Source organism: Haliaeetus albicilla, chromosome 3 (assembly GCF_947461875.1).
Source record: "Haliaeetus albicilla chromosome 3, bHalAlb1.1, whole genome shotgun sequence".
In the NCBI taxonomy this organism is placed as follows: Eukaryota; Metazoa; Chordata; class Aves; order Accipitriformes; family Accipitridae; genus Haliaeetus; species Haliaeetus albicilla.
In genome coordinates, this window is record NC_091485.1 from 76998573 (window position 1) to 77016209 (window position 17637).

Below are 17637 nucleotides of genomic sequence, written 5' to 3' on the forward strand. Positions count from 1 at the left end.
CCGGCCGGTCCCACGCTGCTCTCGTACACGGGGCACACAGCGGCCGGTCGGGCTGTGAGGTTCCAGACCCGTGGGGCAGACGGTGCAGAAGCCTCGAGTCTGCCCTGCAAAGCCCACCCGGAGGGACCCACGGAGGAGCCATCGAGCTGGCTCCACTAGTGACGGCACACAGAGGAGCCGGACTGCAAACTCTTGCTGAGCTCAGCTCAGCTCTTCCGAAAAGCCCCAACTGGCAGAGAGTCCTTCGGCACGCTTTCAGTATCCCTGCACCATGAAGACTCCAGGACAACAAGGAATTAATTACTAATTAAAGAAAACCTCAGGCAGAAGTTTCCTTCCACCATCTGTCCACACCGATCTGCTGGTGTTTGTAACAGTCCTGGTTTTACTGTTTTGGAGTCCGGCCACACAGGTCTTTGGAGTTTTTCAACTGGTTTTCAGCTAGAGACAGCCCGAGCGCACGCAGCTCCCCCGAGCCGGCTGCAGTGCTTCCTTTCCGCGGGCTGTAGCCGAAATTGCTAAGTGACCCGCAAGCATCTCCATTTAGAGGGTCCTTCCCCAGAGCAAGTCTCCGACCTCGAATATCCCTTCCAGCAGCCCTGGAATAAAACCCAGGCTCCTTTTTCATTACGGCGGTCCGTTTCGAGGGGAGGTACGGCGTGCCGCTTCACGTACTCCTGCCCGTTTGGAGCGGGAGACCCAGACATCTGCCAGCTCTGCCAGCCCAGCAGCGGGCAGCTCAGCTCCCCAGGGGCTGAGCACCAGCCTCCAGCCTCAGCCGGGGCAATCCGGACCTTTGGAGTGGCTCCGACGCAGCAGAGCTCTGCAGAGGCTCCAGCGCCGGTGCTCAGCAGATACACGGCCGTACCTCTGCCTACGGCGTGCCCATCCCCGTGGTCTCGCTCTCCCTAGGGCTGAAATCATCACCGCGCAGTGCCACAGCTCTGGGCACCTACCAGCTCTCAGTCTGTCCAGCCCCAGAAGATGGAGCCAGTCTCCCTGCCCCGAGACAGGGTCGACCTAATCCTGGTATCGTTGCCTGCTGCGTCTCCAGTCCTCTCAGCCCATTCCTGGGGTTCTCGCCCTTGCTGGCAGGGAGCCCCCCACTCCCAAAACCTAACCTGAATCTTTGGGTGCAACAGAGACCACCCCCCCACACAGCATCATGAGGACCACTACCATCTCTGCAGAGCAAGAAAACTCCTTAAGCCTCAAAACTCAAAGCTTGTGTACAGGTCAACCTGTAATTTAGTCCAAGACACAGTGGGATTTATTCTCTTGCAGCATAGGGAAACGGCAACAAAAAAGCCTCCTGGCAGATGCTCACGGACAACAGAGGCCAGCGAAGGCCAACAAACTTCCCACCAGCTCCTTGGTTGTGGACAAGGTCTGACAGGCAACGTCCCGGCACCGGCCGGTGCTCGCGGGCAGCTCCTCGGGAGGAACCGTTCCCAGCAAAGCCCCCGCACGCCGGCTGCAGGATTCCCACTCCACTCGAACCTCCCTGAGGTTTCGGCTCCCAGCCTGCAACTCCAGGCTCTCCTGCTCCATACCAAGAGCTAAAAAGCCTGAGGCGAGCGCAGCGGGATAAGCCCCTGCGCAACCAGAGGCTGCTCCTGCGAGACAGATGGTTAAAGCCGTTCATTCACAGGGTTTGCTTTTTCCACAGTGTCCTATAGACACTTCCTTCCTTTCCAACAAAAGCCCGTGTCTTCCAACCTCCCTTTCCTGCCAAGCTATCATATTCACCTTTACCATCTCTCTTTGGCATTTAAATATCATGAAGACTTAGAATTCAAAACGCGTACAGGAAATTACTTTGATATTGTAACCAGCTCCTGGGACGAGGCTGGAATTTCACATCCCACGTTTTTTCTGCGCGCCGGACAAAGACCGTTCCCCCTCCATCAATCAGCGATGACTTCACGGACGCCCGGCCACGGCTACCTGCCCGCGTCCATGTGGCAGGAGCAGAAACAGGGCTCGGAGCAGAACCACGTACCATTCCCTGCCCCTCCGGACAAGTCCCCGGAGATTTCTGGCAGGAGCCAGCGTGATGCAGCCCCTCTCCCTGCTCCCCAAAAGCAGGCGACGTCACTGGGGACTCGCAGCTGCGACGCACAGCCAGGACGCGGCTGCTCTGTACCGACACCTGCGAGATCAGGCGGAGATCTGAGAAGCAGCACTACGAAACCCAACACAGCACGTGCATACCGGCCGCGTCTGGGGAGCGGCAAGGAAAGAGCCTTTTTCCCTTCTTGAGGACACAGATGCCACGTGTGTCCCACTGACCGCGGTCCCAAGGGAGTAAAGCGGAGCATCGCCAGCACACGCGCCTTCGGACTAGCCCTGGCGATGTCAGCCGTGGGCTCGGACCAGCGAGAAAGCCCCTCTGGCACAATCCTGCCCAGCTTCACCCAGCAAAGCCCAGGATCAAGCTGGCCGCCTCGATCGGCAGCAGCAGGAGGGAGCCAGCCTCCGGCAGAACTGCTGGAGAGGGGCCGGGGTGTTCCCCCATCCCACACCTGGGATGGGGGTGTTGAAGAGCTGCTGGTTCCGACCAATTTTCTGGCTGGCACATCGGGTTTTCTCGCAACCCTGACGGTTTGCTCTTGGGATCGCCTTGCTGCCGCGGGGAGCACCCAGAGAAGAGCCTGGGCCAGCGGCCGGGAGCCACGTGGGCTCATCCAGCCCCGGCCCCGCTCCACGGATGGAGCAGTGGTTCCGGCAACAGTTCAGCACGTTCTGGTTTGTGTCCCCAATGCTGTTTGGAGTCCAGACACTTTTTGGAGGAAGAGCAGTCGTTTCTGGCTCCTATACCTCCTTCCCTGGGAGGCAACCAGTTGCTTCGAGTTTCCTTCAGTACTCCCCATGTTATGGCACGGGGTCTGGCGGGGATCTGGCCGTGCCTCTCTTCCAGGAGTCGTTAAAGGGGAAGAGCATGACGAGAACAGACAGTTCTGGCTGCACGAGCCCAAAGCCACAGAGGCAGCGCAAGTGTCTGCTCCCGTCGGGGGGATCTGCACGAAGCCATCCCAAACCGCAGACGCCGCTGTGCAAAACGCCCCGAGGGGACGCAGCAAGTGCCACAAGCTCCGGGAGCGACACCGCCAGTGCCAGAACAGCCACGGGGCAACCCACGATCGGCCTTAACCAACCTGCTCCTCCGACAAGTCGGGTTCGTTTCGTTTTATTCTAACATGTGGTCTAAATAAAACACTAATCAGATAGCAGCCCTGCCATCCAGCATAACAACCTGTTTCCACTCATTACATCTCCCTGCTGGAGAAGTCACCCTCTGCGCGAGCGGCAGCTTTCCGAGATGAAGATGGGGCCCACCGCGGCACGGCGGCAGGCGGGGGGTATTGCTCGGTGCGCCCAACGCCGCCGTTCCAGTCGCTCCGCTCAGGGTAAGGAAACGGCCTTTCTTCACCGTTGGGATTTGACAAATGAACTGTCAAGTGATGCCAGAGCCCTTTTAGCTCGCTGCTGCTTTGTCTGGTGTCTTTGTGGGCTCCTCCAGGCTTTTTTCTTTTTTTTTTTCCCCTCCCCTAAGACTAAAAATAGCCTGTAAAAAACCCCAGTCTGGAAACCCGCAAGAGGATAAAACTGAAAATCAGGGCAGAGCTTCCTCCCCGCAGGCCAACCCAAGCTCCGGGGAAACCTTTAGACATTTTGCTGGTGGAGGGAGCGAGCAGGTGGCTGGCGAAGCAGCTCCAGAGAAGGGCTCCCTGCCCTCCGAACCCCAATAAGCCTGCCTGCACCTCCTGCCATTACTGCCTCAGGCACGGCTTTAACCCCAACATCCCCATAAATTTAAAGTGCTTTAAAGCAAACGCAGGTACCGCTCATCACCTGGACTGTTTGCTGCTGGACGAGGGCACCTGCGGTCACACCGCCAGGGCTGCGGAGAGGCGGGAGAGCCCTGCGGCTCTGCCTTCACGGCGTCCCACCTCTCCCAGCACAGCGGCTCCGTTGGAAACATCCAGGAGCTGATGATGCTCAGCAAGCAGGCTCGGAGCGACACGGAACGAGAGCCTGCGCAGGACGCGGGCCTTGGGCGGGATGTGGACCCCGCGCACCCAGACCTGGTGGTCTCCTCTTCTTCTGCGCCAGGGGAAAGCCTCACTTGCAGAGGCCCTTTCAGCATCCTCACTTTCTAAAGATGACGGACACGCAGGGCCGACGCAGGTACTGCTCCGCACCAGCAAACACCCTTCGGTGTTTGAACCGGGCTGTTTGGCTCAAGCAGAGGATTATTTAGCAGCCGCCGTGACTCTCACCTGGGTTCAGCAATTGGCCCTTTGGGGTTTCAGGGCTTCTCGCGACAGAGAAAGCATTTTTACAACAACAGAGCCAGCCCCAGGGAGAGGCTGGGACCAGAACCCACTTTTTAAAAAGCTGCTGATCGCACCCTGCCTGGCCAGGCAGCACGGAGGCTGCTAGCATCCCAGGTGGGCAGCGTTATCACCCCACCGCCCGCCCGGTGCATCGCCACTCGAGGCAGCTATTTGAAGGCATTCACCGCAGCCGGGCGGGAGGAGCAGAGGGGCTGGAGAGCATCTGCTGGGGACCCGAGCCCTCCCTCGCGGCTCCCCGGGACTCCTCAGCGGCAGCAAGGGACACCACGGGCTGAAAGCACTGAAGGAGGACAAGCCAGAGCCGGTGGCTCGGCACTGGGGGAAGACGGCATCGTGGCCCGGTTCTGATCGCTCAACGGGCAGCAAAACCGAGACACGCTGCAGCCCTCGATGTGACGAAGCCAAAAAGTTTGCTCTTTCCAGCTTCCCCTCCTCATCCTTCAGGGAAGCGGAGCCATCCTCCCTCCCCAAGAAATGCTCATCCGCCTCCGACGTGCCCAGCGAGCCCCGGGGGGGCCCTGCCGAGACCTGCTCCCGAAAGCCAGCGGGGCTTTTTTTGGGAGGCTGCAGCGGTAACCCAATCCGGCAGGGCTCTGGCACTGTGGCTGCCCGAGCTCTGAAAAGCACATCTTTCACTGCGTCTGCAGAGGCGGCTGATTTAATGCTTCCCAATTTAGAGATTGTGTTCTGCAGAAGAAAACACACCAAAGAAAAAAACACAACAAACCCCAAACCCCAGAGCCCAAACCGCACCAGAGGTCAGGCCATCATACCTAAGGCGTTATGGCCCGGGTGTTATTACCCAGCCCTCCGCTTACAGACGCAGCACACGCTATTGTGTTTGCACAAACAAAAAATGAGTTCCACATGGCAGACAGGCACGTTCCCTCCGCGCCGGCCGCCCAGCGCCCCGGCTCTGCCGTACCTGCAGGGATGAAGGCTCCGGGGGGCCGGGCCGTGGCTGCTGCTCCTCCTCTCCCTGCTCTGCAGGTTCTTCGGTAGCTGAACACCCACGGTGCAGCTGACGCGCAGCAGGAGAGTCACAAACAACGGCGGGTAGAGTCCCAGCACTGCTGCCCCAGACTCCGGAGCAGACATGATCTCATACAAAGCACATGTGGCCTGGAGAGAGAGCGAAGCGCGCGGGAGAAAAGGATTAGGAAGGGATCTCCCACACCACGCTGATATCTTGTTAGTAAATAAGCCAGCGAGGCAGCGAGAGGGTTTTTGCTCCTTCCTGCAACGCCGAGCCTAACAAAGCATCGGCGTCTACCCCCAGCATAACCTCTCCGCATCCCACACGCGGCTCCGACGGAGCTACAGCTGCTGTTAAAAGCGCTGCTCGTCGGGAAAGCAGGGTGTTTCCAGCTGGGGGAGGTTTGAAGTCTGTACCTGGGGAAGGAGAGCAGATCCAAAGAGCTCAGGTTTTATGGGCAGGAAGACAACGCACACGCAGAGCCCTTCGCAGAGCCCTATTCCGGCCAATTTAAAAAGCCGTAATTACACGGCACAATATAGAGGGGTGTTAAAAACAGAGCGGGGAGGGGAGGAGGGTTTGCTTTCAGTGCGGCTGATTCTGTACCATCTGCATTTGGTCCTTCAGAGGAGGAGGAAATTTTCACAGCTGCTTTACTGCTTAGAAAGCTGCCAAGCTGGGTTTATTTTTTCTGAAGGGATAAAATGCAAAGTGGTCTCCCTCGAGGATGGACACCTGAGAGGCTTTTTACGAGCCGGTGGATTAGCTCTAATAGGCATTACACAGCGATGCGTTATTTCCAGAGTCCACGCCTGGCACAAACCCCCGAGCCAAGGAAATGAAAAAAGCGTTCCAGGTGTCGGTGTGGGGAACGCCATCCTCCGCGGGGGTGGGAACGGGGCAGGACCGGCCGCGGGACACTTACGGCCAGGGGTAGAGGGGTTGCGATGCGTTCGGATCCGCTGCCCAGCAAGAAGCACTTGCTCTCCTTGTACGGGACGTCCCGGTTCACCTTCTCCAGCAGCTGCTCCAGGATCTGCGAGGTGAGGGTGGGCTCGGTGGCCAGGGACCTCCACATGGTGCACGTGTGGCTAGAGGAGAGGAGGGAGGGGAACGCGGCTTCGGCACCGGCTGCCGTCGTTAACTCACCCTCCCCGGTTTGAGCAGTGGCAAGCGTCAGCCCCCTCCCCGCGCCAAGGAACACGTGGGTCACGTCACCCACCACACAGAAACGCGGGCGAGGAGCGTGTCGCCGCCGGACGGGAGCCACCCGGCTCACCAGCAAAGCTGGCCCGGAGAGCGGGACCCTGCAACGACGGCAAACCCCGGCGGGAGAGCCGTCCTGGGTGGCTGACGGGACCTGCGTGCAGGGGAAGGCTCGGCGGCTGCGATCCTCACCCGGCGGCTGCTCTCGGACAACACCCAAAGCCACCCACAGCCCCAAAACCCCATGGGGTTCCCCCGATACCAGCAGCCAGAGAGCTCCTGCCTTGCCCCATGCAGTTCACGAGCCTGCCGGCCGGTCGTGACAATAACAGAGGAGCGGTAACGGTGCAAGGAGGAGGATAACACCTGCTCAAGGCTCAGCCCGGGGCCGGCGACAAGACGGTCGGCAGCTTTGGGGTAGGTGGTCTGCTCCGTAAAGCAGGACCGAGCACCCCAGCCGCGCTCAGCTCTCCGGGGCCAGCTTTGCTAGTTGGCGCTGCCGGCGCCTCTAAGCCCACCAAGCCCCCCGAAAGGCAGCTCCGGCAGCGAGCGGCCGTGCTGATCCTCGAGCGCGCAAAGGAAATTCCAGCAGGGTCTGATTACTGGGGTAAGGAGCCAAAAGATTATCTGCAGCTTAGGCGAAAGCTGCTCCGAAGCCCAGGCACCGCGAGAGCACGTGCGGGAGCCGGGCCACCGTGGCAGCGCAGGGCAGGACCTGTCAAAGGGCAGCGAGCTTCCCAGCAGGCTGGACACCACCACGCTCTTGTGCTGGGAGGCCAGGATGTAAACCGTCTGCTGGGCGGCCTTTCGGACGTGCTCCTCGTCCACCTCCTCCAGCTTGCTGTGGATGATGCTCATGATGTCGGGCACCTGAGGGAAGAGGAGGACGGTGGCATCCCGCTGCGGGCCAGGACACGCCGAGCACTTGGGGTCACCGTCAGATGCTCCCTGCAGCCAGGGCACGCGTGTCCCTTCCCCTCGATCGCAGCCCAGGCGGGGAACGGGACTTCAGGAGACAACACGGGTGGGCAGACCGTCAGGCAGGGCAGTTTATCTTCCCGGCCGAACCACGCGCAGAACCACAGACCTCTGTGGAAGTCACGGATCCCTCCCCACCCTGCCACCCAGGAGACGGAGGAGGCTGCAGAGAGTATTCCCAGGGGAAAAGGGAGCCAGCAAGGACACCCTCCACCCCGGAGGCACGGCCTCCTGGCAAGGCACTCGCGCTAAGCCCCAGCCTCGACGCGGGTGCAGCGAGAGGAGCTCAGCAAGCGAGTTCCTAAGAGGAACTCGAGCTGAACGCAGGGAGACACCTCGGCACTCACTACAAGCTGTAAAACGCACGTTAAGACAAATAGGAAGTTCATGTGCAGACCAGGCCTGGCAGCAAATTCCCGAGATTAAGTGCAGAGCAGCCGAGCGCTCCGTCCCCAGCTGCGCTCGGGTCTGCCCCACAGACTCCAGGGCTTAGCATCAGTTCAGATTTCAGGATCTGGGCTGGACTGGATCTGACCAAAAGGTGAGTCATGTAAGCTGGAGCAATCCCATGTAGGAGAGAGGCTAATAGGTAGCGAGCAGGACTTTAGCAGAAGCTCTAGTGCAAAAGAAAGCCCAAGGAGTAGCTGGAGACCTGGTGTTTCCAATTACTGCGAGAGAAAGGGGGAGCTTAGCCCTAAAGGTAGTGGATTAGACAAAAAAGCCTTCTGTGTCCAGCACCTCTAAGCCCTGCAAGCATTCAGACTGGTTTCCCAGCCAGGAACCCTGGGCTCCCCCAGAGCTTGCAAAGGTTTCACAGGGAGCCCGAGCCCTTCTGGTAAAGTGAGCTTCTCTGAACTCCTCAACCCGAGCGAGAGCCAGACCGGAGCCGGCCTCGCCAGCAGCCGCCGCCTCCTACCACACAGCAGCCTTCCCCGACCGCGAGGACGGAGGAGGAGAGCGTGAGCACGCGTGCCCACGGGAAACGAGGAAGGTCGGGGCGACAGCCCCCGAAAGCTTTGGGGCCAGTGTTCCCCTGGCCAGAAATGCAACAACAGCAGCTGATACAGACAGGGGTTAAATGGCTCCCTTCTTCCGTCAGGGCTGGACCCCTCCCTGTGCTGGGCATCACGCTCTGGTCAAGGGCTGGTCCCTTACTGGTGCATCCCTGCCCGTACCAGAGAAGCCCACCAAGCCCAGCAAACCAGTTGCTGGAGCTGCAAGTGGGAAGTTACCAGGCGACGCACGTGCGAAGAACGGGAGGCAGCGCAACCCGGCTGGAGCTGCCTCTCCAGGGCTGCACCACGGAGGCTGGAGCTGCCTCTCCAGGGCTGCACCACGGAGGCTGGAGCTGCCTCTCCAGGGCTGCACCACGGAGGCTGGAGCTGCCTCTCCAGGGCTGCACCACGGAGGCTGGAGCTGCCTCTCCAGGGCTGCACCACGGAGGCTGGAGCTGCCTCTCCAGGGCTGCACCACGGAGGCTGGAGCTGCCTCTCCAGGGCTGCACCACGGAGGCTGGAGCTGCCTCTCCAGGGCTGCACCACGGAGGCTGGAGCTGCCTCTCCAGGGCTGCGTTTGGACCACGGAGGCAGCGCCGAGGCCAAGCAGCGGCAGCTTACCTTCTCCTGCAAGACACCTCCGCGCTCCTTGAGGAGGGAGTTGATCATGACGGTGGCTGCTCGGGAACAGTTCTTATCGGGGTCCGCCAGCCCCTCGAACATGGCGAGCAGGAGGCTCATCAGCTGGTCCGGAGGGACGCGCTTCCCAATCACCTAGGCAGAGGGCAAGCAGAGTTAAGCAACGGGGTTTTGTCACTCTCTGAAGCAAGCGGTCCCTTCGACAACACCGGACAAAGGGGCCCCTGCGCAGCTTCCCCGGCTGCAGGCAGCAGGACAGCCGTTCCTCGGCTCGGTGCCCTGCTGGAGCATCAGCCAGGACCCCAAATCGGCAGTAACGGAGGGGAGCAAGGGCCAGACTACAGCCCTGAAGGAGGCAAGAGGCCGCCTGCCCCATGCTGTTGGCCAGCATGGCCAGATAACCTGGGGCTCTCTTGGGATGGGTTGGGACAGCACAGCCAAGCCCTTAACTCCACTCTGGCCACCCCCCAACCACTGGGAGGATGCTCCCCCAGGTCTCATCACGCTCTCCAGACCTGACGGTGGAATAAGCTGCTCAGTAGAGAAGTTACTAGGTGGAAGTTCACTGGAGTGACAACATTTGAGGAACGGCAGCTTTTCCAGGACAAAAAGGTACTACCAGCTTCTCTACAGCTACAAGTCCTTCTGGAGCAATGCTTGCAGAGCTCTCAGCATAGAAAATGGCCATCAAGGAGGAGTTCATCCATGCAGCTCGCTCTCGAGTCACCCTCACCCCATCCCTCACCACCAGACCCCAGATGCTGTCCACCTCACTCAAAACACAGTGGTTTGGGAGCCACATCTGGACCCTTTTGGGTATAAAGTTGCACTGAACCACTTTACCAACACCGCTGCCATACTGGGAGGTGGCCAGGAGCCCAGCAGCTGCAGCTCCTGAGCCAAGCACCCCATGCTCCACAGGAGAGCACAGCCAGCGATGGGGCCTCGAGGGCTTCCTTCAGCCAGCAGCTTCCATTGAGGAGCACGACCTACCAAAGTGCCCTCCATGGAGCGTGCTGGGGCCCCAGGCAGGTCCCACAGGGCTGAGCTAGACCACCTCCGCCTTAGCTTTTAGATGACATGGACAGGAACTATTTGCATCATCTACAGTAAAGTAAGTTTTCGACCCCAGCGCTGGGAGCGTTGATGGCTGAAGAGTTCAGGCTACCCGTCAAGACCCCCGAACGGATGCACTAAGCTACAGCACAGCCAGGCACGAGTCCCTGCCGACATCCACCGTGCCCCCTGAGAGTGCACAGATGTCCTCGTTGGGGGCCTCATGTCCAAAGAGGGGACCAGCAGCTTCCCAAGGGGGGTGAGATGCTCTGAGCATCCCCTGGCCAGGCCAGAAGAACTCTCCAGCTGGAGGAGAGGAGAAGACCGCAGCGGTTTGTTTCCTGGTGCAAGACTGGGGCTCCCCAGCAGCGTCCAGACCGCGTGGCTGGTCAGAACGGATGAGGCATCAAGTCCTCCGCAACTCCCGCTCCACCACCCTGCGAAGACCAGCGCCGTGCTGGATTTGCCCTCCACCTTACCATGGCAATGTTGTTGCAGGTATGGAAGAGAACGGTGAAGTCGGGCTCCTCCAGGCCTTTCTTCAGAGCTTTCAGCCCCTCCACCATCTCATCTCGGTGATCCCGGGCGAAACCTGGATCCAGAGGGAGCATTCAGCGAACAGCATTCCTCGTGTTTTACGCCCGCATGCTGCAGAGAGCTGGGTTTCACTCGGGAGCTGGCCCAGCTTTCAGGAAGAAGCCAAGAAACCAAAGCTGCTGCCAAGGGCCAGAAGCGCTTGCCCTGCAAGGAGCCACACCGCTCTGGAGAGCAGGACCCAGAAAGTCCTCTCCTGGCGCTGCAGGGGCTTCGCTTCTCTCGATACCTCCGCTCAGGCCATCTGAAGTGGAGGACTGACCTCTCCCGGAGAGAGGGAGAACGCCAGGCTGGAAGGCAGGCTCAGAAACCCGCTCGCCTGCACTCCAGCATCGGAGAGAGCCCTTAAAACTCTCCCGTGATGTTCCCCACCAGCCCCACTTCTGCAGCAAACCGCGCTTGCGGCTTTACTCCTTCGGGATCACGTACGTGGAGGGATGGGACGTGCACCCCCTCTGCCCAGCTGCAGAGACGAAGGCTCCTGCTGCCTTCTTGGCACCCACCAAGACCACCCTCCGCCGCCCGCGCGCCCACCTTCGTAGCACAGCTGGATGTAGAGCAGGCAGTAGACGCAGTCGACGGCGTGCTGGCGAACGCTGGCCAGGGAGTCCGAGCAGCGCGGGGAGAAGAGCGCGATCAGGACGCCGAGGTTGTAGAAGGGGATGACGGTCTGCGGGGATGACGAACACAGGCGACGCTAGCGAGGAGAGCACGGCGTTTCCCTACCGCCGCGAAGACCCCTTCACACCCCCCCATAGGGAGGGACGTACACACGAGCCCCAGCAAGGCTGACGGCAGCAGCGAGAAAGACGTTCGAGCTCTGCCTTTACTTACGCTGACGTTCAGCTTGCTCAGGTAGAAGTCCAGCAAGGCTGCGCTGACCTCCACGGCTCGCTGCCGCTCGTGTTCCTTGTTCGACTTGATCCAGGGGCCCAAATGCTACAGGGGAAGAGCAGCAGAAAGGAGAGCAGAAGCTCGGCTGCTTTGCCACGGCATCCTTCAGCCCAGCGACCCGTGGCGCACGCGTGGGCTGCGGGAACCGCATCCCTGACCCCACCAGTTTACCCTGGCTCATCTGCAGGACAACACTGGGTCTCTGCCTCCCGGTGAGGCTGCGTGTGCGTGTGTGTGTCCCCCACTACCAGAGACCTCCTCATCAGCCACGTGCTGACCACCCTTCTCGGGCACCAGCGGGCATCCCCAAAGGGGCAATTGCACGCGTCCTCCCCTAGAGACCCTGCCCCGACCAGGCAGCCCGAGCACCACACCAGAGCAGCCGTGCTGCACGTCCAGCGTCTGCAGGAGGGGAACTAGGGTCACACCGGACCTCACGTCACACGGAGAAGTGAGGACCGGTCTCGCTAAGTCTTCCTCTGGGTCCAAAGCTGTCTCTGCCTCGTGACCTCTGGTCAGCAGGCAGGCACCTCTGTTTCCCTGCTTCTTCCTCCATCAAAGCCAGGCTGCACCTACCGCAAACATGTCCTGCAGCCCATGGGGGGTCAAGTTCCTCTGCAGGAGTCTCTTCAGCAGGTCTTTAAGGGCACTGATGGTGTCACCATACAGCATCTAAGGAGGAAAGACTGATCACAGACTATGCAAGCACTGCATCTCATCCCAGAGAGCCAGCCCAGGCAGGCAAGGAGGAAGAGATCTCTCTCTGCACCTATTCTCAGTCTGTAGGACTCTCCTGGGTGTTGGGTGCCAAGATACAGTCACCTCCAGCTTAGTAGGAAAAGGCAGCAGCAGAGACTGAAACCCAGTTTGCAAAATCCACCTTCACTGGAAGCGCTGGACACATGGCAGGAGTCAGCACAGCGGTGGCTGTGATCTGTGCCGAGTGCCAGCAGCTAGCCAGAGCCGAGAACACTAGCACAGATGCTTCAGTGGAGGCTTTCCAGAAGGGAATTTGGTCCTTCTCCCATTTGGGGGTAAATTCCAGCAAGCCCAGTCTGAATGAGCCCTTTGAAGATGCTTACGGTTTCCTTCCAGGACTTATTTGGGGATAAACTCCAAAAAATAAAAACTACAAAGCTTTGTAGGATGGAAGGGAAGGAGAAAAAGATTATTAACTTAAACTTTTAGGCCAGATGCCTGCAAACACTAGCTGGGGACAGTCAGAGCCCCAGGCTCCTGCTCTGCAGCTCACCTTGAAGGAGCCGCAGCAGCGGCAGGCGATACGGTGGAGCACAGGGCTGCTCTGCAGCCACCCAGCAGCTGCAACAACTTCATTAGCAGCATGTTATTTTCATTCATTAAGCACTCAACCACAACTGAGAAGCAGCTGCAGCCTTTCAAAAGCTAGTTATGTAAAGGCCCCTTCTACCCTGCAGGGTTTCCAGGATCATTTGATTTTTTCCCTCGAGGGAGTTCATGCTCTTATTAGCAGCATTTGGACTTGCTGATAAGCTCATATTTTCTCACTTGCTATCAGCGCACAGAAGGGCCAGGCCTTTTCAAGAGATAAGTGAGCAGAGGAAACAGTGCAGCTTGCTTCCCCCAAGGTGCCCAGCTGAATTGAAAACAGGCCTTTCCCACGGCTGATCTGCTGCCAGGGAGATGCTGGGGCCACAGGACCCGACGGCTCACGGGACTGTGAAAAGGCATCTGCGCGCTGCCCCGAAACCAACGTCCCGGCGCAGCCGTGACCGCAGCTCCCACGCCGCGGAACAAAGCCGTACCACCCTGCCGGGTCGCGAGCGACCCGATGTTAGCTCCGCGTCGGCTTTGTGCTGCCAGCGCTAGCTCCAGGCAGGCAGGCAGGCATCCGAGCAGCACAGGCAACTCCTTGCCTGCCTCAAGCCTGCTGGCGCTGGATACCGCACCTCCTTGTGTAAGGCATTGCCTCCGTTCTCCTCTCTCTCCTTCACCAGTTCCAGTGGTGGAAGGGCAAGCACGCTAGCGAGGCAGGTATCAATCAGCTCTGTCCTGTCGGGGTCGCTGAGGTGGGGCTCCAGGATGCTGGTCCCAGGTTAAGGAAGCAACACAGATGCATGGAGCGCTACGGGAGTGCCCTTCACCTGAGTAAGCAGGGAACAAGGATTTTAAAATGCATTCCTGCTGACTTGACTCTACACTCAGTGGCACCGGCTTTAATCGGAAGCAGGCAGAGCGTTCCCAGTATCTGTGTCAGGAGCAGTGACGCGCTGAGTATTTTTAACTGGAGCTCAGAAGTCATCTTTGTGTAATTGAGAGTGCCGTGCCCTTGGCTCTGGTTTGTACGAAGAACGCTTACTGCAGAGTCCAACTAAAACTGAGCCTGAGAGCGCTGGGGGAAGCTAGCCGGCAGCCAGACCGTCCAGTTCCACTGTGTCTAGCACAGCTCTATTAACGTGCCCACCGAGGGAGAGCACCTCGGCTCTGCCGTCAGACCCGCAGGGCAAACCGGGGAGCGGGGTCAGGCTCTGCGGGCACAGCAGCTCCAGTGAGCGCTGCCCTGCAAGCGGCATTCCCGCAGGGATGGGCGCGGAGGAAGGATACACCAGGTAAGTGCAGGTGATCATTGCCCGCTGGCGAACCGGCGTCCGCATCGTCTCCAGCGGTTCTGCTTTTATGAACTCCTGGAAAGCAGAACAAGGTGATGGTTACGGTCACATCCACCTCCATCCCACTACGGGCATAGGAAGCTGCCTGGAAGCCCAGCCTCCCCAAGACAGCGAGCCAGGAGCCACGCCACATTAGCCCAACGCCCCAAATGCTGCACAACAGCCCCACGCCTTGGGCAACGGAGATGCAGCACCATCGCTCACTGCAAGTCTGCTTTCGCTCGCAGCAAGCCATCCTCCCACCGCTCAGCTCCCTGCTGGGACCTTCCCTCTCTCGAAGGGCAGGCAGAGCCCGCGCTGCAGGTCCGTGGAGGACAGCAGTACCCTGCCACAGCAGAGCCCGGCAGACACGTGGGGACGGGGTCTCAGCAGGGCAAACGCGTACCTGCCCTTCCCACAAGGTACCCAGGCCACAGCTCCAGCTACGCCTGCGCTTAACCCTCAGCAACGTGGGTCGGGAACCTCCCCCGGTGTCCTCTAGACCAGCCCCAAGCCAGGCCACCCTCCAGGGCTTGCTCTTACCACCATCTGGGCCACAAGCTCAGCTTTGCGGGAGAAGATGAAGTCCCCGCACTTGACGCCTTTGTAGATGGCTTGGCTGATCATGCAGATGCTCCGGATGAGGCACAGCTTCAGGGTCAGGTCCTGAGAGCAGAACCCAGGGCGAGAAGTGAAGACCAGGCTTACCACACAACCGTAACTCATCATCCCACCCAGCACTGGTGTCCCTCCAAGAAAACTGGTGCTCAGGCTCAGCACAACAGCTTGGTCTGCGCTCTTAGTAGCGTGTGGGCTCAGCTCTCTGCTCTTTATCCACGTTACAGGGTCTCTGGTGACCGGGGAGCAGAAGGACACCCTGTCCCCAGTGTCACAGGCTAGCTGGGCACCAGCAGCTCCCTGGTCTCCCTCCTCCCCGCCGAGGCAGCACCCTGAGCACACAGATGCTCAAGGCAACTCCAGAAGTTGCCAGGAGCTCTTCTTCCTACACAGCTTGGGGTCTAGGACAGCCAACACAGGGTTGAGAGAAAGCACCCCAATTAAAAGCGCTCCCCTCATCCCAGGCGATGCCCTCAGAAGGGCAAGGAGCCAGGGGAGGGTTTGAGCGAGAAGGTCCCCGGCTCAGGGGCCAGAGATGCTCTGCAGAAGCTGTTAGTGCCAGCGGGAGCCCAGAAGGAAAATGCATTAGTGGAGTCTGGAGAAGGAGTCCTTGGCCTGACAGTTCAACTTGACAAATGTCATTTTTCTTGTTCAGCCTTTAAAAGGAGAAATATAAAAATACAGCCCCTCGTTGCCCCCAGGATAGTAATCTGGGTTTTAATACCTGCCCATTGACTGATTGTTCCAGGGAGAAGCAGGAAAATTAGTTTAGTGGATTTTGGCCGAGCGGTGGGTTGCAGCTTGGTCTCTGGAGTCCCCAAGTTTCCCCCAACGAAGCACGTGCGGGGACAGCCGGAGGGGCTGCCTGACCGCCCTCTCCGCAGGCAGGGGAGGCGAGCACCGCGCCGTACCACTGCCCTGAGCGGCTCTTGGGGGGGGGGGGGGAAACCCCAACCCTCGCCTCCCAGGGCAGACACGGCTCGTCTTGCCACGATTGCAAACCTAAACTGGCTTGCTCCCTCCTGGGGACAGCTCTGCGAGCTCCAGCCACGCAGAGCTCGCAGGAAAGGCACCGCCTCAGCAGAACGGGTGGAAGGCGACAGGCTCAGGTCTGCCCGTGGGCAGCGAGCTCAACCACAGGCACCCGTGGGAGGCCAGCACAGCCTTTGGTCAGCTCAGGATTTCACCGCAGCGGTGCCCACTCGAGCCACGCTTTCACCTACGGCTGCTGTCCTGCCAGAAAGGCATTTTTTTTCCCTTCCCCTCTGCTGTGAGTTTTGGCACTTTCAGGCAACGGTTCCAGCACAGAGGACGGGGCTGGCGAGCTCAGGGTGAGGAGCAGCAGCTCCCGCAGCTCTCCCGGTCACCAGGGGCAGAGGAGCACTGCTGTGAGCACAGCACGGGGCTCTCTCGAGGGCAACCCTGAGCAAGAGGCAGACAGAGACAGCAGGAGAGAGCAGAGAGTAGTTCAGATTTAATGCCTCACACTGTACCTTGGTTTCTACCTTTATTCCCAGAACCTGAACAAGTGAAAAAACAAAACACATTAGCAATGCACGAGTGAGCACACTCCACAGTGAATGACCTTCTCCCAGGGGCTGCCCACGGGTCCCAGCGAGATCCTTCAGGCAGAGCATCCAGAACAGCCTGGCTGCTCCAGCTCACCCAGGTGTGCTCTCCCTCCCTGGGAGGATCCTCCCCAACAGCTTACCTTAGTGTTGAAGTACTGGAAGATGTTCTTCAGGATGTCTGCTTCAATCCTGGACAGCACCAGCTCCTTGGGTGCGTACATAGCTACGTATCCATAGCACAGGATCAGAGTGCTCTTTACTTTCTCCACTTCGTTGTCACTGCGGTCCTGTTACAACAGATGAGAAAGTTAACGGGGGGGACTGGTGGGGAAGCCAAGGCTGGCTCTTCCCAGGTCTCACGAGGACGTGGTCTGCCTGACCAGCTGAAGGTACCCCCTAGGAGACAAGGGCCACTCCGAGCAGGTTTCGGACCTTTGCTTCCCAACCTTTTGGTGGTGGCAGAGACCTCCAGAGCCCTGATGGAGCATCAGGCGTCCGAGCACGAGCTGCACTAACAGCACGTCTCTGTCCGAGGCACGAGCCCCAGTTTGCCATCGAGCGTTACCTGTTAGAGCCCTGCGGGGAAGCACGTGAGCCCCAGCCTGGCCAAATTAACCTGGTTAACTACCATGCTAGAAATCAGCATCCACTGCCCATCAACCAGCGCTGCTGAAAGGCTTCACCTGCACCGTCCCAGGGAGCAGTTCATGGCTGACCCTCCTCGTACCAAAGCCTGAGAAGCAGGGCAGGGATGAGGGAACCCTGGCTGCATGAGGGCTTCCTCGCCCTGCTCCCGAGCTCTGGACACCCTTCTACCATGGGCCAGGGTCTCTTGCGTGCCCACACAAAAGCAGTCCTGTCCCTCAAACACCCAGTCTTAGAGTCTGGGAGTTAAAACAGCCACCTGGGTCAGCAGGTCTGAGGAAAGGCTCTCGCTGCAAGCGCTCGGGGTGCGAAACACCCCCGTCTCCTGGGGCGTGCGCACGGCTGCAGGAGCCGCTCGGGGATTTCTGTCGAGCACCAACGTGGGTGACAGCCAAACCACGCTCCACGTCAGGCCGGGGTCCCCTGACGGACGCAGAAGCCAAGTTACAGCTTACTCCAGCCCACCCAGCAAGCGAG

General features: G+C 59.6%; 1 protein-coding gene across 2 annotated transcripts in view; it reads right to left on the bottom strand.

Annotated features, from left to right (window-relative positions):
- Window positions 1-17637, bottom strand: part of MROH1 (maestro heat like repeat family member 1) — a 57433-nt gene that overhangs the window by 12110 nt on the left and 27686 nt on the right. The window contains exons 22-34 of one of the 2 annotated variants that reach the window (XM_069780264.1): window positions 16656-16802; window positions 16438-16464; window positions 14870-14992; window positions 14283-14362; window positions 13628-13763; window positions 12276-12371; window positions 11640-11744; window positions 11340-11475; window positions 10691-10803; window positions 9138-9290; window positions 7259-7413; window positions 6263-6428; window positions 5287-5483 (exon numbers count right to left, since the gene is read on the bottom strand). In XM_069780264.1, the coding sequence (XP_069636365.1) occupies window positions 5287-5483; window positions 6263-6428; window positions 7259-7413; window positions 9138-9290; window positions 10691-10803; window positions 11340-11475; window positions 11640-11744; window positions 12276-12371; window positions 13628-13763; window positions 14283-14362; window positions 14870-14992; window positions 16438-16464; window positions 16656-16802 (1634 nt within the window). The remainder of the gene's footprint in view (window positions 1-5286; window positions 5484-6262; window positions 6429-7258; window positions 7414-9137; window positions 9291-10690; window positions 10804-11339; window positions 11476-11639; window positions 11745-12275; window positions 12372-13627; window positions 13764-14282; window positions 14363-14869; window positions 14993-16437; window positions 16465-16655; window positions 16803-17637) is intronic. The other variant, XM_069780265.1, reaches the window with a different exon arrangement.